The following is a 24409-nucleotide window of genomic DNA, read 5'->3' on the forward strand; positions in this document are numbered from 1 at the left end:
GTATTCAAGCATCCACTGCTAGGAATCCAAGAGGAAAAGACTACAGCAATTACTAGGTCTGGGCAGGCACTAATTTTTCTCACTGCAGTGGCCTGTAGGTTGCTATGGTGACAACTGCTTCTCCCTGGGAGCTGTATAAACTCTGAAACATCACAACACAAAGATAGAAATTAAAATTGACATTGTGAACTCCTGCCAAGTAGCTCTTGCCTATGGAGGGTATGGAGCACTTCGGATAGTGGGAAAATTTGGAAAAGAGCTTAGAGATCATAAATTGGTTCATTGGGGGCTGTTTTGGCACATTCACTCATTCAGTGAATGTTTCTTGAATACCTACAGTGTAAAAGCTGTGTAATAGGCATGTGTGTGTTGGATTTGTTGGGTTTTGTTGTTATTGTGATGTTTTGGAATTAACTCTTAGAAACAACCCTTGCCAAAGTATCATTTCCCCAAAAAATCACAAAAGGGATAGGAAAAGACTGGTTTAATTCAGTTTTCAAGTGATGAATCTGTGGCCTGAAGAGGTTAACTTACTTGCCTGACATCACACAGAAAGTTAGTGTCAGAGCTGAAATTAGAAATCAATGCATGTGACTTCTACACCAGGCCCCCTACTGCTGCTTTGTGTGGTCCAAACCTGAGTTTCCAGAAGAGCACTCAAACTTTACCTACTTTGGAGTTTCAAAAGTTAGGGAAGGGGAAAAGTATTAGCATCAAACATTTTTTGAGCTCTTGTGCTTGGCGTTTCTTCTATGTTGTGTCATTTAATCCTCACAGCTACCATGCAGAGTGGGGGTAATTATCCCTTTTGTCCATGGGAAGGAATGGAGGCTTGGAAAGGCACAGAAACTTGACCAATGTGACACTTTAGACCGGTGGTATCCAATCTTTTGGCTTCCCTGGGCCACAGTGGAAAAAGAATTGTCTTGGGTCACACATAAAATACACTTACACTAACGATAGCTGATGAGTTAAAAAAAAAAAAAAAAAACTCATAATGTTTTAAGAAAGTTTACAAACTTCTGTTGGGTCGCATTCAAAGCCATCCTGGGCCACATGTGGCATGCAGACTGTGGGTTGGACAAGCTTGCTTTAGACCATGGGAGGACTGGGATTCAATCCCAGACTGTCTTTCTTCAAAGCTCCTGATTTTCCACTATACCACAAGGTCCCCTATAAATGATCCAGTGAAAAATTACCTGAGGAGAATAATTAATTGGTAAGTATGTGAACAACTACCATGTGTCCAATACAGGGCCAAATGCTGTTGGAATACAGAAGAGATAAAATATAAATGTCCACCATGAGATGACAGTGTAGCCAGGGAAGTGAGACTACTCACCAATTACAGAGAAATCCAAAATAATGAGTAAGTGCAAAAGACATAGTCTGGACTTAGCTGAGAAGCAGAATCACACGTTGGACTCATTACAATTACAGATGACAGTCCTATCCCAGACCTGGAAAGCTGCAGTTTTAACAGACTTCCCAGGTAATGCTAAAACATAGCTTATATTGAGAACCACCAGGGCAGCTAATGATAAATAAAGCTTCCCGTGATGCAAAGCAACATTCATCAACAGAAAGCAACATAAAGTACTCTCAGGGAAAGTTTATGGATTCCCAAAGAAGGTCCTAAGACTAGCATGCTAGCTCCATGAAGGCTCTTTTTGCTTTGCTCACAACTGTATTCCCAGCACATAGAACAATGCTTGCCACATGTAGATGCCCAATAAATGTCTGTTAAATGAATGAATGACTGGGCTAAGGTCAGGCCCCAAAATTCTTTTATTAAATTTCTTTTAATCTTTTTTTTTTATGCAGGGTCTCACTGTGTTGCCCAGACTGACCTCAAATTCCTGGGCTCAAGTGATCCTCCCACCTCCTTGCCAAGTAGATGGGACTACAGATGCACGCCACCACACCCAGCCCAAAAGACCTTTAAAGATAAAAGTCCCTTCCATCCCACCCACATAAGGCTCTATATGGCCTATGATTGCTTGACTCAGTTGTTGTAGAAATAATTACGACAAAATATCATTCACATCTGAAGAATCAAAAGGGCTGAGAAGATGGAAACAGGCGCAAGTGGTGGGTAACTGTAGTGTGGTGGGTTAACTGTAGTGTGGTGGAACAAGCACTAAACTGAGAGTCAGAAAAACTGGGTCACATCCAAGTTCTGCTACTTCTCAGCTATGTGACTGAAGACAAATCATTCAACTTCTTAATTTCAGCCACTATTATAACTATCGTTAACACTGGTTGAGGCATTACTGTGAACCAGACACATGTATTTATTCCTCAAAAACAACACTATAAGGAAACCAAGACAGAGAGAGCTTAAAGTGATATATCTAAGGTCATATGATTAGGAAAATCAGAATGAAAAACCAAGTTGACTCCAGAGCCCATGCTCCTAACAAATACACTACATTCTCTCTATAGAACAAGGTAATTATTATTTCCTCAGGTGGCTGTCACCTGGATTAAGAAAGCCAAAGGCATTTACTGGCCTTTTATTGAATATAAAGTAGACAGGACTTAGCAATGGTGACTACTTTTTGTAGAGTCACAGTAATTAGGGGAATGAGGGAGTTGGGCGGGGAGGGCAATAACGTCACAGTGGTGTGTGGCTGTACTTTTGTACTTTGCAAAGCCCTGCCTCATATTATCTCTACCTATTCTATTACTTCAAACTTACTAACCTGTGAGGCAGGAAGACTATGTAATATTATTATACCAATTTTACAGAAGAGACACTAGCTCAGGGAAGTTAGAAGGCTGGACATCATGACACAGCAAATTATCTTCAGCATGAGTATAAAATCCCCCAAATTCAAGCCTCTGGCTTTTGCCCTGTGCCATTCCACAGACTGGTGCCCCTCGGTATAACTGCTCATGTGATTGCCGGCCAATATGAAGAGGACGAGTTTGCTTACAAGGGAGAGTAGGTAATTTGCTCATCTCTCCTGAGAGGAATCTCCATCACCCTCAGTGTACAGGGTCCACAGTGGGGCAGAATCTACTTGGCCAGGAGCCCTGGATGTCGGTGCTGTCTGTGGTGGGGGAGAGGGGTGGGAGGGTGCAGACACAGACTCCCTGCTCTGATCCTTATACCCGCCTCTTTAGAAGAGCAGTGCTTCCTGGAAATAGGGAACTGGCTCTCACCAAGCCATTTCCATCCCCAGAGTCGCTAGGGGTCCTCCCAAGCATATGAAGGTCACCTGCTTTTGCTGATGCCATTTTCAGCCAGCAACTTCTGGTGACCATGATCTCACATATTTCAAACAATACACATCTATTAAACAGCAGCTTTTTTTCCCTCTCTCTTTACAGACTGATCCAGAACACCAAAAATCTGAGATACATTGAGCCCGGAGCATTTGTAAATCTTCCCCGATTAAAATACTTGTGAGAAATTTTCCTTTTTAAGCAACTGGGGAGGGGAAGATGGGCATCTGATGAAAATCAAAACAAGGAAAAAGTTGGAAAGATTTTGTTTAACCATATACGTGGCACTATTGGCATGTTCCTCTTCAGCCTTCTGATTTAAATTTAATTGTCATTTCTTGTCAGCCACCGAGCTGGGTGCTTTTGCATACATGTAAGTGGTTCCCAATATTTTATCAGTCCTAAACACCTGGGAAGAACATCACCCCTTTGTAGTGATTTTCAAGGTTGACAGTGGGTATGGGAGATGGAGGTCATAACACTTTAAAAAGGGTAAATCAGCATCTCTAAGGTGAATAGAGAGTAGGTGAAAGTGAGAGCGGCAATTCTGATTTGACTCTCATCACTGGTTAAGAATTTCTGATCTCCTTTATCTCATTTTTTTCATGTGTTTATTAAATGAAAACTTTTTAAGTATTGCCCTAAGGTAGACACTGTGCCATATAAACTAAATCATTATTTTCCACTTCCCATTAATTCTAACTAAGTCTATCAGTTAGCATTAGAAATTGAGTACCACTGTAGCCTGCCACAATCATTGCCTTGTCAGCAATACAAAAATTCCTGAAAGCTATGAATTTATCACTATGGATCTTCTCACATATCAAGTCATCCCTATTCACAAAGAAAAATTTAAGTCTCCCTAAAACAGACATCCCTCTTTTTTCTTTAAATTTCCTAAACTCCTCAGAGAAGGTAAAGTCCACCTCCCATCACTGCCCAAAAAAAGGAAAACAGAGAGAAGGGACATCTCTCTGGTACTTCAGGTCATCAGTCTTGCTCTGGGGCCTTCTACAAGAGCTGCTACTGGAACTGTCATAGCTCCTTTGTTAACTCTAACACTGAACAATTCCAAACTCAGGTGTTCTGTTTTTCCAAACCTCCAGAGTGTCTATAGGGCACATAAGCATACGGTAGCATCAACTACTTTGAAAAAACATAAGAAAATCCCAGAACCAAATTTGACCACTGCAGCCTCTCATTATCTAAGAATCATTGTCTTTATTAAATAGTATTTTCATCCAAAACTGTGATATTCACCCAACCCAAGTACATATTGCAGTCTAATCCCACACTGCTATCCCCAGCTGTAGATAGAGCAGAGATCGAGTGTGACCTGGGCTTTTGGATAAGAAGGAGAACCAGAGAGAGCCAGAAGAGAGCCCTGGCTTTGTTTCATTGTCACGAGGGTGACAGACAGTTCACATTAGTTGTCCAGAGCCCATGACTGGTGAATCTAAAACTCCAGTGTGGAAATCCAGATGCCTAGACTCTGAGGGAGCACCATTCTTGTAATAAAATATTTTTCAATTTCACCTATCACTTAAGCCTCTCTCCTCTTCAGAGGCTAAATAAAAGGTGGGAGGAAAAGAAGAGCCTTGAATAGCTCCAAACACCAAAACAATGTTTAGTGATTTCAATGAGAAGCAAAGAAGAACTTCCTGAATTGTAAGGTAACTAAATAAGAGAAGATTTTTAATAATGAGCAATATGGATTTATCATAAAAGATTAATTTTCTTGAAGTATTTGAATAAAAACCTGCTCCAAAATTTAAGGATGCTTTCTAGAACTATCAAGAGCATGTAATAAACTAATTACCAAAAGAAAGTGGAATGCAATACAGGAAAATGTGATTGATTTAATAAGAAAAGACAGGTTAGAAATATAAATGAAAAAGACATTTAAATTTGGACCCAGTCCCCAGATCTCTAAATAAAAGTCATTAGAGCATCTTCTCCCATTGCATGAGGGACTTCTGAATTGCAACAATCTTTCCCAGCTAAAAGTAGTCCTGATAACACCAAACTCAATATTTTTAAATTTAATGTGAAAGTTGTATTTGCAAAATACCTTTGTACTCTCTTTTTATCTTTATATCTTAATGACAATCACTTTTACCCACTCTCTGCCCACACCACTACCCTTTCCCTAATCACAGGAGCATCTGTAACACAGGCATCAGAAAGTTTCCAGATGTTACGAAGATCTTCTCCTCTGAATCAAATTTCATTCTGTAAGTACCAGGCTGATTGCTATGCATAACAGTTTCCTATTTGCAGCTAAAATTTAGAAAGTAAATATTTCTCATTTCTTTCCTCAAGGGAAATTTGTGATAACTTACACATAACCACCATACCAGGAAATGCTTTTCAAGGGATGAATAATGAATCTGTAACACTGTGAGTAAACTCCCAGATTTGTGTTCTGCCATACAGCCTCCTGCTAGTCTCACTACTAGGTTGGGGTGAGCTTTTTCTCATGTTTTACCACATTCTTCACTCACTGGTGACATTCTTCTTAACCTAAAATGCTAAGGGTGAAGGGAGTTGTGTAAGATCACAGCTGGGTCATATGTTCACATGACAACCAACCAACCAATTCAGTTTAACCAAACAGGCCCTGAGGATTTTTCATGACTGAGTCTCAAACTTATGAAATTGTTCACTGCATTAATGAAGAATGCTCTAAGGCTGGGAAGACACAGTCTAGAGAGGAATGGCTTTCCTGGCTAAAAAAGAGCACAGAAATTTCAAGATTTCAACAGAGAAGAGTTTGGAAGGATATCCTCCAAGTAGGAAAAGTAGTTGATCAATGGTCCTTGCTCTGTCTCTCTCATTTTCGCCTTCCTCTTGGGTCCCTCTCATTTTGCTTCTGAAGCAACACTATCTATGCTCATTCTTTCTATTCCTTAATGCCTAAAAATAATGTGTTTTTATTTGACAGTTACTCATCAGGTTACCAGGCTATCCCTTTCATGGTGTTTCCTAAGGCCTCACTATTCAAAGTATGAGCCATCATCTTCAGCATCTTCTGAGAGCTGGTGTATAAGTCCATTCTCACATTGCTATAAAGAACTACCTGAGACTGGATAATTTATAAAGAAAAGAGGTTTTAATTGGCTCACAATTCTGCAGGCTTTGCAGGAAGCATGATTCTGGCATCTGCTCAGCTTCTGGGGAGGTCTTAGGAAACTTACAATACTGATGGAAGGTGAAGGGTGAGCCAGCACCTCACATGGCCAGGAGCAGTAGGAAGAGAGAGAGCAGGGAGGTGTCATGCACTTTTAAACAATCAGATCTCATGAGAACTCTATCACAAGAACAGCACTAGGGGGATGGTGCTAAACCATTCATGAGAAACCACCCCCATGATCCAGTCACCTCCCACCAGGCCCCACCTCCAACATTGGGGATTATAATTTGTAATGCAATTTTGTGGAAACACAGATCTAAACCATATCTTCTAGTTAGAAATAGCTCACCGCAGACCTACTAACTCAGAATATGCTTTTTACAAGATCCCAAGTGATTCACATGTACATTAAAGTTTGAGGAGCACTCCACTAAGATAACTCAACCCATGTTCTTCACAGGACACTTGCCAGACTTCCTTCCCTCTGGAATCCCTGCCATACATCTTCACATGGGAGCCCTCCACTGCCGTACCATTCAGAAGCAGCATCCTGGGCAGCATGTTTTATTTTATTGAAACTGAGTCTTGCTCTGTCACCAGGCTGGAGTGCAGTGGTGCAATTTTGGCTCACTGCAACCTCTGCCTCCTGGGTTCAAGTGATTCTCCTGCCTCAGCCTCCCGAGTAGCTGGGACTACAGGTGTGTGCCACCACACCCAGCTAATTTTTGTATTTTTAGTAGAGACAGGGTTTCACCATGTTGGACAGGATTGTCTCGATCTCTTGACCTCATGACCTGCCCTCCTTGGCCTCCCAAAGTGCTGGGAATACAGGCATGAGCCACCACCCCCCGGCCTCATTTCTTTATACCTAAAGCCCAGTGACCCTGATTTAATTCTGCTCCTAAAATCCATATCCCTCTCACTCTTTCTGCTTTGGTTACAGCCCATGGCAAAATTGTGATGAGGCAATAAAGGAGCTCACCCTTAAAGAAAAAAGAGAAAACATGGATTGGAATGACTCTGAAATGAAGAGATAGATGTGAAGCAAAAGAAGAGATCATCTCAGAGGACTCTCTTTTATATCACTGGATTCTAAAAATTGGTATCCTTGGTGCACTGCCTTTGTATAGTACTTTTACTTTGTGTAGGTGTAATTTTACATGTATAATTGTCATGTTACAAAGCTGTGACCATGTAGCTTCATCTCAGATTACTGCAATCAAAAGAATACAGAGCAGCAACCAAAAATAATTTCAAAAATAACCCATACTCTTTACTTGCAACTCTTGAACACTGGGAAAGAGATTCTGTTGATCCTAGAAATATTTCTCAACAGTCTCTCCACTCCTGCCACTTCCCTCACACACCACAGCTCTACCGGCTGCTTATAAAGTGTTTTCAACTCACCACTGCATAATGGATCTGGAACTACTCATTCATCATGTCCCCCACCAAAAACAAGGTATTCAACAAACAAACTCCGAATGAGGTGATATCACATGCCTTAGGATTTGGGGTCTCCCCACTTGTCTATATCAAGAACACAAAAGACATAGGATTAGATTCATGTCCTCGAGAAGTTCATAGTCTCAATGAGGGGGAAAACATAAAATAATAAAATAATAATACAAGCTAGTAGATATTCACTATGAGAGTGTGTGGTACCTAGAAATAAGATCTTAGAGAAGTCCTTTTGGGCTGGGGAATCAGAGAGGCTTTATGGTAGAGCCAATAGATTTGAATTAGACCTCATGGAATCAGTAACATTTGTATGGGTAAATGTGAAAATAGCAGCTAATACGTATGTAGCCCTTATTAAATACCTGCACTGTTTTTAAGTACTTTTTAAGTCTCATAGCAACCTTATGAGATAGGAACTATCAACCCTACTTTTAGATGAGGAGACCAAGGCATCAAGAGGTTAAGTATCTCTATCTCAGGTCAAGATTTGGTCCCAGACAGTCTGGCTCCAGAGTCATGTTCTTAACCATTATGTGGTAACACAACATACAGAGACAGGCAGAGTAAGGAATCCAAGTGAAGAGATGGCAGGAGTAAAAGCATGGCAGAAGGACAACAGGGTGAGGCTACTACTTGAGAGTAAACATGCTGTTTAAGGAATGGAAAGTGAGTTTAGATAACTGGCTGAGATGGAGAGGACACTGAACTACAGAGACCCTTAAATGCCAGGATAAGGAGACAGGCTTCGAGGTAACTCTGGACAAAGTAATAAAATAATCTATTCAATAGAGTAGGCTTTATTCAAAGATCACAAATATCCACGACTCCCTTCAACTTTGATCTAAATCTAAAAATAATCAGACACCAATAGGTACTCCTCCCAGGTAAATGTACAATGATGGGAGTGGAGTGAAGTAGGAATGAAAAGGCAGAAGACATGGAGGAGGGTGAAGAAGAAAATCAATGTTGGGATAATCCATAGGTAACTTTGAGCTCACAAGACTGGGCCACCCCACCACACTAAAAGAGTAACCAAAGATTCCTTCTCACACATCATACTTCAGTATGTGCACAGAGAGCTTCATGGTTTTCTTATGACAGGGACATTAACTTATGTTGCTCGTGATTTTAAGAAAAAGAGTGCATGCCAGTAGGATGTTATTTCCCCACTCTAAAGTTAATAAAGATTGAGGCTCTGTCTCTCCCAGAGAGCCTGTGGGACATTGTAGTTCCATCCCCCTTCTCATTCTTGGCCCTTCATCTGGAAGGGGAGTGATTAGTCATTTGCCTGGCACTTGTTCTCTGCTGAATGGGCCCCTCTGTAAGCAAAGGATCGTGTGGAGCACCCTGCTGGAAAAAGGGTATTATGCTTCAAGAGGAAAGCCGTATTTTCTCAGCTATAAAGTTCAACTCTCTAATTAGAAAATAATGAAAGCAAGCCTTCTCTTTTCATTATTAGTGGTATTTGAGATTTTGCTTTTTGTAGAACCTGTCTTGCCCTCCCCCTACCCAAATCTTTACCAACTGTGAGCTCATTTAATGAAAACAAAACACTTCACTTGATGCTGGAGAAACTCAGTGGGGCTAATGCTAAAACTATGCATTATGCTTTTATGTCCCTTTATAGCCACTTTTGTTGTTCATTAAATCTCCTCAAGAGGCCACCTTGAAATGCCCCTCCTTCCCAAATAAGCAGAATTTAGCTGCGCTACCTTCAAAATATTCTAGGTGATTGGTCATACCAGTCTCAAAAAAAGAGACAATCTTGATTCACATCTTAACTCCACAAAGAAATGGAAAGGTCATAGCAATTAATTTTCTAAGACCCTACAGAGAAGTGATGTCTGGAAAGGCATGACGATTCCAGGCTGCACCCGTGACAAGCCACAGTAGAGAGACTGCTGGGTCTGTCTACTGTGTTGAAATAAGGAGTCTGGGCTTCAGTCCTGGCTCTGTGTCTAACCAGCCAAGCAGCCTTAGTCAGGTCATCCCACTTTGACATACCTCTGTCTCTGTCTATTCAAAGGGATTACTACCTCCTTGTGTGAATCAAATCACTTTGTGTCAACTACACAATCACCACAATTACAATTAATCACAGTTAAAAGCTCATACTTAGCAACCTGGAGCAGGCCAGTTGTTTTAGACCATCTTGAAAACATCACATCTCATCATCTCCTTTTAAATTTTTTTTTTTGAAATTTTTAACTGACAAATTGAGGCACTTTCCATTTGTCTTTTAATTGACAGATGGAAAGAACAGTATGATGAATGCCCCTATACACCTTATGTAGATTCATCAACTATTAGCAGCTTGCCACACCCACTCCATCTCTATGTATGTGAGTATATACCACACACTGCCCTTTTGCCAAGCCATCCAAAAGAAGTTTATAGACATGATATTTCATCCCTAAATACTTGAGCATGTATCTCCCTAAAACATGGACATTCTACATAACTACAATGCCATCACACCTAAGAAAATCAACATGAATGATATATCTAACCTACAATCCATATTCAAATGAAAATATCTTTTATAGATTTTTTAGAACTAAGAATCCAATCAAAGTTTATGCATTGCATTTTTGCTGTTATTTCCCTTTGTCCTCCCATCCTCACTACCCACATCTTCCCCCATCTCCCAAACTGTCCAGCTTCCTTCCTCTGTTCTGTGTGACATAGGATCCTTTGAGGAGCCCAAGACAGTTGTCTGGATTCAGCTGACTATATTGCCATGACTAGATTCAGGTCAAATATTCCTACAAGAACACTGCAAAGGGGGTGCTGTGTCTCTCACACTACATCAAACCAGGAAGTACATTATGTCACACTGTCCCACTACTTGGCTGCTTGCTTAAGGCAGTGACTGCCAGATCTCTATTGTAAGAGCACATTTTCCTCTGTCATTAATAAGTAAACTATGGTGGTACACTTTGAGTTTGTGTGACTATTCAGTTGGCCAACAACTTTTCATCCAATGGTTTCAGCCTCCATTGATTATTCAGTTGTTACAAAGGGAGTTACAAAATGGTAGTTTTTACATGCTATCATTCTTCTACATGTATTAGCCAACAACTTTCTATAAAGAAGATGCTTACTTTTTCCCCCTTTCCCTATTCTCTCTTGGTCTGTCTCTTTTTGAGTATCACAATAGAATGTGAATTTTTCAAGAAACTTATACAACATCTTAGAATCCTTTTTTTTTTTTTTTTTTTTTGAGACAGAGTCTCACTCTTTCACCCAGGCTGGACTGCAGTGGCGCTATCTCAGCTCACTGCATGCTCCGCCTCCTGGGTTCACGCCATTCTCCCGCCTCAGCTTCCGGAGTAGCTGGGACCACAGGCACCCACAACCACGCCTGGCTAATTTTTTGTATTTTTAATAGAGACGGAATTTCACTGTGTTAGCCAGGATGGTCTTGATCTCCTGACCTCGTGATCCGCCCGCCTCGGCCTCCCAAAGTGCTGGGATTACAGGCATGAGCCACCGTGCCCAGCCTAGAATCCTTTATTGTTATCATTCTTTCTGATGCCTGTCACCCTTTTTATTATTACATATAGTAAAGACATATAAGTTGACATGAACATGGCTGAGGTAGAAGGAAACATGAAAACTCAGAGCTGCTGAGAGGCAGGAGGCACAGCAATACAGGGAGAGGGATCCATTTTTATAGAGACTATGAACCCCCAGAAATGGGGGGACCCTGATTCATAACTAGGGTTACAGCAGCACATAGTAGTAACCAGGTCACAGTCACCCATCTAACCACTGCCAGCACATCCACTAGAGAAGTGTCTTCATACATAAGGAATTATTCAGCTATCAAAGGACTTCAGCAAAGTTCCACATAGGGAAGAAAGTGGTGAATTTAGGACTTCCTTTCTTTAGAATGCTGTTTGTATAGTCATTTGAGAAAAAAAAATTTGCTTACAAATGTACCACCATATTTTCTAAAAGATATCTTCTAAAACGGTATGCTTTGCCTTTTAGCAATGGGTCCACTTTTTTGAGACCCTGAATATCTGTAAACATAAATTAAGCTTTCTTCTTCGAAATCATCCAGAAACCAGGTGATCCAAAAGGAAAATACAGAAGAATGTCTAATACTGTTAATATTAGAATCCCAGAAATGCTTTTAAAGCCCCAGGATATTTGGGGTTCATTATAAAGCAGCATTCAGAATTAGAGTATCATCTGTGATTAATATCTAAAGCCCAAATCTTATTTTGAACAAAAAGGTGCCATTCTGTCTGATTCACAATTACTGACATTTGAGTAGAGAACCTAGACAATGCTTTAAAGTTAGGTACAGCTATTGTAATAGAGGAGAAGTTGGGGGAGGTGAAAAATCTTCATTTTTGTGCCTGTGACAAAATCCTCAAAGTAAAGCAAAGGAAGCCTTCCTCATTTAATTCTGACACCATGACGTTTTGGAAAAAAGTTATCTGAAGTGACTCTCCAGATGTTTTTTTAAGGGCATTAAAAGCATTGTGCAAGACTGACAGCATGAGGTCTCCCACTCACATTTGTAATTTCTCCAAAGTAAAGAAGCTTCTCTTTTAATCACAACAAGGTAGCACATTCTATTGTGTGTGACCGGTAAGAAAAGAGACAAGAGCAACTGAAACAGTGGGCCACATTGTTTGGAAAGTTGAGACAAGCAGGACTGAGGCTATTCAGAAAAAAAAAAAAAAAAGACATGGAAAATGTCTAAAGACAAAAAAGTCCATGACGCTAGTACAGACCAAAGATGTTTGAGAGCCTTCAGCATGTGAGTACATTTGGGGCAGTCTAGCCCACTGACCTGACTTGCTCTGCCCAGGAAGAGAAAGACCCCCTACTTCATTGGAGAAGGATGATAGTTCAATTAAACAAGATGCCTGTATTTCACAGAAATCCTGTCCAGAGCACGGAAAGGGAGATCCTTTACCTCTGTTCTGGTCAGAAGGCTGGAGGCTACTGAAAAATATAATAATAATAATAAGACCAATACATTAAGCATTTATTGTATTCCAGAACCTACTTATAAATGTTTAACATGTATTTATATTTTTAGTCCTTACAATAGCTTTATGAGGTTGATACTATTATCATATTTTCAGATTAGGAAACTAATGTACAGAGAGGGTAAGTAACTTGCCCAAAGTAATTCAGATTGTAAGCAGCAGAGCTGGGATTCAAGCAGTTGGGTTCAGTGCCTGCAGATTTAACCACAAGGGTACACTTGCAACACTGTGAGTCTAACAGAAAAGCATAAAATCCTAACATGTATCAAACAAGGATCAGGGAAGCATGCAGCTGTGATGAGTAATGGGCATCTAGACAACTGTTAGCAGCTTTGGTGAAAACAAAGCAAGGGCTATCTTTTCTTCATCTACTACACGTGTAGTGCGATCATCACTTAGAAGGTAGAGAAAGCAATTCAGGGACTAGACTCTGGACACTATTCTAAGCCAACGACCATCTGATTTGCCCCATGGGAATGATGAGAACAGTATCATCCTATGATATACCCTAGGGCAAGGGTTCTCAAACTGACATACTGAAGGCTCACTGGGAGAGTTTGTTATAAAAGTGCATATTTTTGGATACCACTATTAGTTTCTGATTTAGTAGGTCTGAGTCTGCATTTTTGACAAGCAACTCCAGGTGATTCTAATTCAGTGGATGGAGAAGAAAGTTTTGACAAATACTGGTCAAGAGTCTAAGAAATCAAACTTAAGGAAGTTCAGAAAAAAGGGTGTGATTCCTTTATCTAAAAGAGACTGCTATAAAGGAATTCAACCCCTAAAATGGCAGGAAACTGCCAAAGACTAACATCCTTGGTGTAAAATTTAAAAAAATTCTGGTGAAATTGAGCTTCTAAGGAGGCAACAAGGTTGTGTATAATTATGCAAGACAACAGGCATCAACCCTGTACCTATGTTCTCAGATTCCACAACATAGAAGGGGAAGAAAACTACTGAGAGCGGCATCCAGTAATCCAATACGGGAGAGCTAGTATGTGAAGCTGATTGGCTTTGCCTCCCTTGCTTTATCATCATCTGACCCATGATTATATTTTATGTTTTTATTGTTTGCCTCCTCCAGAGAAACATATCCTCCTGTATCTAGAACAGTGCCTGGCACCTGGGAGTATTACAGTAAATATACATTAAATGAATGGGATGACCAAATGAGAATATGTAAGATGAATTTCTTACCATAAATCATAACCAAACAAGTTTGAAGGCTACTGACTTAGATGGAAATATAAGTTATTTGAGAAAGGCCTGTGGTGTGATGTAAAGTTAAGCTCCTTGTATCTGCCAAGACCCTAGCTTCTCTTTGCAGGGTTGCTGGAAGCTGGCCAGGGACAGGCTGTGGGGTGTAACTTGAGAAATGGTTTGGAAACATGCTTCAGATTCTACAATATAGAAGGGGATGAAAACTATTGAAAGTGGCATCCAGTAATCCAATATGGGAGAGCTAGTATGTGAAGCTGTTAACTCTGAAGAATCTCAGAAGAAAGCATATGACATCCTGGGAAACCACGGAAGCCTCCCCTTCCCGGGGAAGGGCAAAGCCACTGCTTTACCCAGGCTATTGACTGAGCTAGGCATCAGGCATTCTGTGAGGCCCCAGGAGTTTAAGAAATGAATTAAATACGCTCCCCTGCCCTCTTTGAACTGAATCTAACGAGGAGACTTAAGAACTATTTTGTAATCTCTAGTTATATTTTCTGAATTTCAGAGCTTAAATATTATACTTCAACATGAGTCACACCTTTATTTATATGTTGGTTTGTCTCAGCTGTGTTGTGGGTTGGTAGAAGGAGACCATACATACATACACACAGAGTACATACATGCTGTTGATGTTACACACATAAACACACCCCACAAAGTGAAGCTCCATGCTCATTTTGTTTAACAAAGACTAGAGAGGCCTTGCAGACAACAGCTACCTGGAACAGGAACAAGTGAAGCATGTTTCTGAACCATTTCTCAAGTCACACCCCACAGCCTGTCCCTGGCCAGCTTCCATCAACCCTGCAAAGGGAAGTTAGGGTCTTGGCAGATATAAGGAGCTTAACTTTACATTACACCACAGCCCTTTCTCACGTTGGTTTTACATCATCATTCACAAAGAATTTATACAAATATTTCCATCTAAGTCAGTAGCTTTCAAGCTTGTTTGGCTATGATTTATGGTAAGAAATTCCCATTTGGTCATCTAATTTATTTAATATATATTTACTGTAATACTCCCAGGTGCCACGCACTGTTCTAGATACAGGAGGATATGTTCTCATGGAGGAGGTAAACAATAAAAACGTAAAATATAATCATGGGTCAGATGATGATAAAGCAATGGAAGCAAAGCAAATCACGGAAGGAGTATAGGGAAAGTAGGGGGAAACAGGAAATTGGTGTTTTATATAGGGCAGCCAGTAAAGGCCCCACTGAGAACATGACACGAAATACAATCCTGCAGGAAGAGGATGGGTAGGCCATGAGGATATCAGCGGAGGAAAAGTAAAAAGAATCAGCAAAATTGATGTGCTGGATGTAGCCCCAGACAAAGCATATCCTAGTCCCATTTATGCCAGTTGTAGGCTTTAGACAAGTCACTTTCCCTCACTGAGCCTATTTCCTTCTTTACAAATGACAATGTGCTGCTTGATTCCCTCTAGACTCCTTTGTGGCTCAAACATTTCCCTGTATCTGTGTTCTAAGGATCCTCTTATGTCTTATTCTGGGTAGAAGTATATATGTATGTGTGTGTGTGTGTGTGTGTGTGTGTGTGTGTGTGTGTGTGTATTTATAGGTATATACCATAAAAAATGATGGGATAAAATTTCATAAACATGAATACCCTAATTACTTGCAAAATGCTCTAATACTTTTTATTTTTTCTATGTAGTTTTTTAAAATGCTGGTTATGCCCAAGTAAATTGATTCACTATCCACTAATGGTCTTAAAGAACTGTTTACAGACATTGAAATCTTCTTGGTTGTGGAGCCAAATCTGACATCAGCAAAACCACATACTCTTCCAAGAAAAAAAAAAAAGTGGGCTCAGTGCTGGAGGCTTCCTCTGCCCTCAGCTTTCAACACCCAGAAAACCCATATGCCCACACAGGCCTGCAAAACCAAAGGAAAGGCTTAAGTGTTAAACAGCTCTGGCCTTGGATCCCAGCTATGCCACTGTTTTCCTTTGACATTAAGCAAGCTAAATAACCACACTGAGGGTTAGGCTTCTTGTCGGTATAATGGAAATGATGATGAGGATTAAATCATAAAATAAACATAGAGTGGCTGATGAAGTATCTAGCACTTAATAGACACTTAATAAATTGATGGTGGTGGTGATGATGGAGAACTAGATATTATGAATGCCTGTAATAATCTTAGTAATATATGTTACAGGAGGAAAAATGTGTTTCCAAACTGTTTCTTTCAGTTTCTTCCCATTCCTAAACCCTCTCCTCCCTCCTTCAGCAAACTATATGGAAATGGATTTGAAGAAGTACAAAGTCATGCGTTCAATGGGACGACACTGACTTCACTGTAAGTATTTGCTTATTTCCCCAGCTCACGAATAAAAATGAAATATTACTCTGGCTACAAGATCACATTCAATCTTCAACAACTAACTCAGGGCAAAAATAAACTTTCAAGTGGCTAGCCCTCAGTGTTTCATGCATGTTACTAGGCAACTGGCTGGCTAGAAACCCCAGAGCACCCTGATTTCAAAGACAGATGCAGCCTGGATACATTGAAGTTGACAGTTTACTGCAATATTCAACACCCTACTTTATGCCTCCTGCAACTCAGTGCCTCCCTCTCTAGCCCCCTCACTCAGGTTGATGGTGTGTTAGAGGAAGCAGAATTTCAGAAAGAAATTCTTCCCCTGGCCCCACTGCAGAGAAATCAGATAACACCACCATTTACCAGTCTAATCAGCCACAATAGACCCACTCAGAGAGTCCCATCTCTGTACTGCTAGTGTGGGAGGAAGCTCATTTTCCACAAGGTAGGGAGCTTTGTGTTTTCACCACACCCTACCCAGTTCTTGATGTTAACAACCTTTAACTCAAGAAGAGCATCGCTACTGTTTCCCTCACTGTTCTCAACCTTTCTTTCCTTCTATGGATCCTCTTCTAAAAGAGTGGCATATTCACAAAGTTTGTGGGGCTGGGAACATTTGAACCATAGCAAGTACAGGGTGAGGTCGTAGTCACCCTACAATTTGTGCATAATAAAAACTAAGAGCACATGAAAAGTTCAATTAAAGCCAAAATTAAGGAAAATAAACAAAAAAGGCTTTTAAAATAAATAAGTTGTATAAACCATGATCTATACTAATGCTTCTCAAATTTTTACACACCTATGAAGAACCTGCAGATTGTTAAAACACAGATTCCTGGGCCCTACCCCCAGAAACTTGGATTCAGTGGATCTAGGTAGGGCCTGAGAATTTGCAATTTTAACAAGCTTCAGGAGATGCTGATGCTGTCAGTCTGAAGTTGGGTAGCACAGTCTAAAGTTGGGTAGCAATATTCTGTACAATATGCTATTTATTTTTAATTATAGATATGTAACCAAAGCCTCTATTATATTGATATGTGCTATATAGTTTGGTGGCTAAAAGAATAGACTTCAGAGTGAGTGGGACTCAAACTCCAGTCCCACTATTTAACAGCTGGTATGACCTTAAGCAAGTTACTTAACCGATCTAAGCCACAGTGTCTTCATTCATAAAATGGATCCACTAATAGGTTTGTTTTGAAAATTTCATATCCTCAGTACTTAACGTTGTGCCTGGCATATAGTAGGTGCTTATTTATTATATACTATATAATATAATTAATTATAAGTAAACAATTAAACAAGATTATACTTTTGTGTGCTTAGCACAGCACAGTAGCACATACTAAGTGTTCAAGAAATTGTAGAATTTTTAAAGTTGTTCTCCTATCATGGGGTGAATTTGCTCTCATGTTCTTTTTGACTTGATGGCTTAATGAAAGGTTCATTAACAAAAACTCTTAAGTTAATGAAGTGTTCACTCTGGCCAATTAAATCGATTTCTGACAAACTTAAATCAGAGGCATTTATATCATCTCCTGGCACAGTTCTCTCAGATGCCTCATTCCATTATTCACTCTACAAATGTTTACCAAGCATCAGCTGTGTTTGAAGAAACATGCTATATTTTGAGGGGAAATGAAGATGATTAAGTCCTAGTGTCGCCCTACAGGAGCTTACAGCATAGGAAGAAGCATCTCCAAATGGTGTATAAACTGCACATTGAGTACTAACTAAAACAGAAGGCAAAGCATGAAGCCTCCCCAGAAAGAGGTAAAGTCCTCTGGGATTTCAAAGGCAGGAGGAAAGGAAAGTATAGAAAGCCTCTGAGAAAGATGGGCTTTGAGCTGGGCATAACTTAGGCAAAAAGAGAGGAAAAATGCCTTCCAAGCAGAGGACAGCCAGAAGAATGGTCCAGAGGAGGAAGTATAGGATGTGTTCATAGACCAGCAAACAGTACCTTCTAGATACGAGTCAGGGACAAAACAGGAAGGGCCTTAGACGCCATAGTAAAGAGTTTAGGCTCTCTTCTCTAGAAAATGAGAAGCCATTGAAAGTTCTGAGATGGAAGTATGAGATGAGTGCTTAAAGAAGGTTCATCTGTTAGCAGGAAGGACAGAAGGCTGGAAGGGGTAGGGCAGGGCTACAGACACAAATGCCAGGGTCATCTGAATAGAGGGGATAGCTGAAGTCCTGTGTGGCTAAGATCACCTGAACAGGGGGAAAAATAAAAGAACTGAATATTAAATTAAAGGGAAACAAGATGAGCAAGAGAAGCAAGAGCAAAATAAAACAGATGGGAGGAAAACCAACACAGTATGTCTGTGTGAGGTCAGGAAAAACAGAAATTTAGGAGGTAAGATTTCAGGTGGTCAGTAGCATTTCAGCTGTTACAGAGATGCCAAAATGGACATGAACTATGAAAAGTTCAATTAGTCAACATTCTGTATATCCTGTATCTCACTGTTGCAAGAAAGAGGAAATCAAGAACATGAGTCAGTTTGCCAAGAACAAACTTAATTTCATTCAACAAACATTTATTAAGCACCACTGATATACTAAGCACCATGTTAGGTACTGAGTCTGCAATGGTAGAAAGGTCACAGTCCCTGCCCTCATGAAGTTTCTGTTCTATCAGAAGAGACAGACCAAAAAAATCAAATAATAGATAAAATTATTACAAGGGTAATCTATACTGTGAAGGAAATAACCTGTTACTGAGATCTGAGAGAGTATGAGGGGTGACCAATTTAGGCAAGGTACCCAGGATGGCCTCACTGAGGACGTGATATTTAGGCTGAGCCTGAAGGATGACAAGGATTCCACTGTGTCAACAGTGAGGGAAGCACGTTACAGAAAGAGGGAGCAGATGTGCAAAGGTCCTGAGTTGGAAAAGGAACTAAGTTGGTGAGTCCCAGGAATTGAGAGGAGGCCAGTGTGGCTGGAGGGTCTTTAGCAAGGGGGAGACTGTAGATGAAGGAGACGGAGCAGGATTGAGCAGCCATGGGAAAGAAGTCTGAATTCTCTTCTAAGGGCAAGGTCACCCATTAAAGAGTTTAAGTAGCAGGGGAGGAGCAGTTTTCAAAACTGTCAAGCAAAATTTTCAAACGATACATTCAGCCCTTCTTCATAAACAGACCTGTCCAAAGTTGTTCAGAACACAATGATACCGAAGTCCTGCAAAGTTCGCAAACACCTGACTTACTAAGGCAGCACAGGAAAGACAGGGGCAGCCGCAGAAGGTGGCCCTGAGGCATCTGAGGGGTCTAGGAGTCAGTCCCTACTGTTCCCAGAGCACCCTAGCTGGGAATACTTTGGCGGAGCTTGTGGGATCTTCCACTGTGCTTCAAAAGGTCATCCTGCCTGTGCTTCTCACACCTGCAAGGTCACGTCATTGGGAGAATTCTCAAAAGTGACCCCCAGGAAAATGTGGGAAATTGATTTATTTTTTGACTAAGCTGCATAATACAGAGTTATCAGTATACAGAAAGATCTGAGTTTTAATAAAACATGTGAAATGTTCTGTCATGAAATTTGAACAATTAATCTGACTGGGCTGACACAAGAATAATTTGCTCACAGAGCCCAGTTTCAATGATTTATAACTATAACTGAACATAATTAAAACAAACCAAATCAGGAAGAAGAGCCATGGAGGTTTAGGAAGAAAAATTTATTTTGATTTAGATTTTAAACAGCAATTGATGACAAGAGATGACAATCTCATCTCTTTGAAAGTAGAAATACACCCAGGGGATGGGACGATGTGAGATTGACAGGTGGATTCTGATGAAAGAGCTGAGGGTTTCCAAAGAAAATGCTTAGTAGAAATATGGAAAACAGCCACCCAGAGAGTGAGATGCAGGGGTTTTTGCAGTTCTTAAACGGCAATGAAGGTGGGAAATGGGTGTTAGTATGTTTGTTTTGCTGTGTACACGGTAATGTGGTAAGAGAATCATGTTCGCATGCTTGAAATCATCACATCAGTGATAGATGCACACTGTTCCCACCATCCAGGGTTTTCCAGAGCTCTGTGAATCACAACCATTCTCTTATAGAGAGGAAGTGCTCAAAAGAAGGCTGGCAGACTTGAGCCCAGGGATTCCTCTTCTAGCTCCCTTGACTACTCAAAGAAGGGCCTGTGCTTAGAGATACCAGTGTCAGGGCCCAGAAAGGAAGCTGCCTAGGAGGACCAGATTGTGCTGCTCCTAAGGAGTTTAGCCTAAATGACTTTGAGCTCAAGGCAGCAGAGCCCTCAGGGAGCTACTTTATAACAGATTTGGCTTCTTCCACAGCCTTGAGAGTAGTGGCCCTCAACACTTTTTCCATGACACACACATACACCTGGCGATGATCATTTACACTGCACAGCCCCATGGGGCAATTTTCTACAGAGGCTGTAAGTCCTCCTCTTTCTCACCCACTGAGAAATGCATATCTGAAAGAAAAAGAATGCAAATTACACTATAAAAGGGATAACTTTGAATGGACCCTACTTTTTCAAATATTTGCAAACTTCATTATATTACTATTAGCACACTCTGAGACCTCCAAGGTCACAATGACTGAGAGGCTAACAAAGAGTAGGCTGCACTTCAGCCCTTCAGTCTTGGCCTCTTGGAGCAGCATTTTCATCCTTATCCAGCTGTCTGGTGGTAAACTTTCATAACTCCAAGACAGGGGGGGTGAGTACTTTAAGCTGTAGGACAGAGTTCTACCAAGTGAGGGGGGGAATGGAAGAAAAAAGGTGTGGCCAACACACATGCCAGTAATTTCATAATTTCACTAAGAACTAGCATGTCTTTTTCCCACTCTCCCTCCACTTACCCTTTTACCCCTTTCTAACCCTATACATCATGTACATAGGTTGGTCTAAACATGTGTATATGCAGCTATGAATGCTTACACATGAGGTACAAACTCCACTAAGGAAAATATCCTTCCCCACAGGGAGCTAAAGGAAAATGTACATCTGGAGAAGATGCACAATGGAGCCTTCCGTGGGGCCACAGGGCCGAAAATCTTGTGAGTAGAATGGTGCTGCCTCCCCTCCCTGCCCAGTGTACCCCAACAGGACTGCTTAGGGTGTCCCTCCACATCATACCCAAGCTGATATGTGAGACATCAGCCTCTACACCTGAAAAGGCTGCTGTTGGAAAGACAAAGTGTATCACAGCTGCCATAATAAAGTACCCCAAACCGAGAGGCTTAGACAACAGAAATTTTGTCTTATGGTTCTGGAAGCTAGATGTCCAAAATCAAGGTGTCAGCAGGGGTCGGCTCCCTCTGAGGGCTGTGAAGAAAGCATCTATTCCAGGACTCTCCTAGCTTGTGCTAGTTCTTTCTGGTTGTGGCAGCATAACTCCAATCTTCACATGGTACACTGTGTATGTGTGTGCGTGTGTGTGTGTGTGTGTATCTCCAAATTGCCCGTTTTAATAAGAATAGCAGTCATATTGGATTAGAGCCCACCTGAATAACCTCATTTTAACTTCATTACCTCTGTAAAGACCTTATCTCCAAATAAGGTCTGAGGTACTGGGAACATCAAGATATGAATTTTAGCTGGAGGATACAATTCAACCCATAACTCCAAATATGGGGGGGTGGCCTCATGTGCTGGCAAAGAGGCTGGCTACCCACCTGGAATCCACTCATGGGAATCTAAGGCCAAAGATCTGGCATGCCCCTGGCACTTGGCTGGACAGGGCTGAGCTGCTGCCAGACTCTCTGAGGGTGCAAGGATTAGGGCCAGCCTCTCTCAGTTAAAGGGGGTTTAAAGGATACATAGGAAATTGTTTCCAAGACGGCTGAATAGGAACAGCTCCAGTCTGCAGCTCCCAGCAAGATCCATGCCGAAAACGGGTGATTTCTGCATTTCCAACTGAAGTACCTGGTTCATCTCATTGGGACTGGCTGGACAGTGGGTGCAGCCCACAGAGGGCCAGCTGAAGCAGGGCAGGGCGCCGCCTCACCCAGGGAGCACAAGGGATCCAGGGATTTCCCTTTCCTAGGCAAGGGAAGCTGTGAGAGACTGTACCTGGAGGAACGGTACACTCCTGACCAAATACTGTGCTTTTCCCATGGTCTTCACAACCAGCAGACCAGGAGATTCCCTCCTGTGCCTAGCTCACTGGGTCCCATGCTCACAGAGCCCAGCAAGCTAAGATCCATTGGCTTGAAGTTCTTGCTGCTAGCACAGCAGTCTAAGATAGACCTGAGACGCTGGAGCTTGGTGGGCGGAGGGACATCCGCCATTGCTGAGGCTTGAGTAGGTGGTTTTATGCACACAGTGTAAACAAAGCTGCCAGGAAGCTCAAACTGGGCGGAGCCCAGTGCAGCTCAGCAAGGCTGACTGCCTCTCTAGATTCCACCTCTGTGGGCAGGACATATCTGAACAAAGGCAGCAGCCACAGTCAGGGAATTACAGAGAAAACCCTCATCTCTCTGGGACAGAGCACCTAGGGGAAGGGGCAGCTGTGGGCACAGCTTCTGCAGACTTAAACGTCCCTGCCTGACAGCTCTGAAGAGAACAGTGGTTCTCCCAGCACAGCGTTCAAGCTCTGATAACAGACAGACTGCCTCCTCAAGGGGTCCCTGACCCCCATGTAGCTTGACTGGGAGACACATCCCAGTAGGGGCTGACAAACACCTCACACAGGAGAGCTCTGGCCAGCATCTGACAGGTGCCCCTCTGGGACAAAGCTTCCAGAGGAAGGATCAGTCAGCAATACTTGCTGTTCTGCAGCCTCTGCTGGTGACATCCAAGCAAACAGGGTCTGGAGTGGATCTCCAGCAAACTCCAACAGACCTGCAGCTGACGGGCCTGACTGTTAGAAGGAAAACTCACAAACAGAAAGGAATAGCATCAACATCAACAAAAAGGGCATCCATACCAAAACCCCATCTGTAGCTCACCAACATCAATGACCGAAGGTAGATAAAACCACAAAGATGGGGAGAAACCAGAGCAGAAAGGCTGAAAATTCCAAAAACCAGAACATCGCTTCTCCTCCAAAGGATCACCACTCCTCACCAGCAAGGGAACAAAACTGGTCGGAGAATGAGTTTGACAAGTTGACAGAAGTAGGCTTCAGAAGGTGGGTAATAACAAACTTCTCCAAGCCAAAGGAGCATGTTCTAACCCATCACAAGGAAGCTAAAAACCATGAAAAAAGGTTAGGCGAATGGCTAACTAGAATAATCAGTGTAGAAAAGAACATAAATGACCTGACGGAGCTGAAAAACACAGCATAAGAACTTTGTGAAGCATACCTAAGCTTCAATAACCAACTAGATCAAGTGGAAGAAACTATATCAGTCATTGAAGATCAAATTAATGAAATAAAGCAAGAAGACAAGATTAGAGAAAAAAAGTGAAAACAAACGAACAAAGTCCCAAGAAATATGGGACTATGTTAAAAGACCATATCTACGTTTGATTGGTGTACCTGAAAGTGATGGGGAGAATGGAACCAAGTTAGAAAACACTCCTGGATATTATCCAGAACTTCTCCAAGCTACCAAAGCAGGCCAACATTCAAATTCAGGAAATACAGAGAACACCACAAAGATACTCCTCCAGAAGAGCCATCTCAAGACACATAATTGTCAGATTCACCAAGGTTGAAATGAAGGAAAAAATGTTAAGGGCAGCCAGAGAGAAAGGTTGGGTTACCCACAAAGGGAAGCCCATCAGACTAATAGCTGATCTCTCAGCAGAAACCCTACAAGCCAGAAAAGAGTGGGAGCCAATATTCAACATTCTTAAAGAAAAGAATTTGCAACCCAGAATTTCATATCCAGCCAAATTAAGCTTCTTAAGTGAAGGAGAAATAAAATCCTTTACAGACAAGCAAATGCTGAGAGATTTTGTCACCACCAGGCCTGCCATACAAGACCTCCTAAAGGAAGCACTAAACATGGAAAGGAAGAACCAGTACCAGCCACTGCAAAAACATACCAAATTGTAAAGGCCATCAATGCTATGAAGAAACTGCATCAA

At 41.5% G+C, this 24409-nt stretch overlaps 1 protein-coding gene across 1 annotated transcript in view; it reads left to right on the plus strand.

The window, feature by feature from the left end:
- Positions 1-24409, plus strand: part of LHCGR (luteinizing hormone/choriogonadotropin receptor) — a 64536-nt gene that overhangs the window by 20606 nt on the left and 19521 nt on the right. Inside the window, exons 4-8 of the mRNA XM_002812041.3 lie at positions 3337-3411; positions 5391-5465; positions 5554-5631; positions 16315-16383; positions 21355-21429. Coding sequence (XP_002812087.1) covers positions 3337-3411; positions 5391-5465; positions 5554-5631; positions 16315-16383; positions 21355-21429 — 372 coding nt within the window. The remainder of the gene's footprint in view (positions 1-3336; positions 3412-5390; positions 5466-5553; positions 5632-16314; positions 16384-21354; positions 21430-24409) is intronic.

This window comes from Pongo abelii, chromosome 12 (genome assembly GCF_028885655.2).
Source record: "Pongo abelii isolate AG06213 chromosome 12, NHGRI_mPonAbe1-v2.0_pri, whole genome shotgun sequence".
Lineage (NCBI taxonomy): Eukaryota > Metazoa > Chordata > Mammalia > Primates > Hominidae > Pongo > Pongo abelii.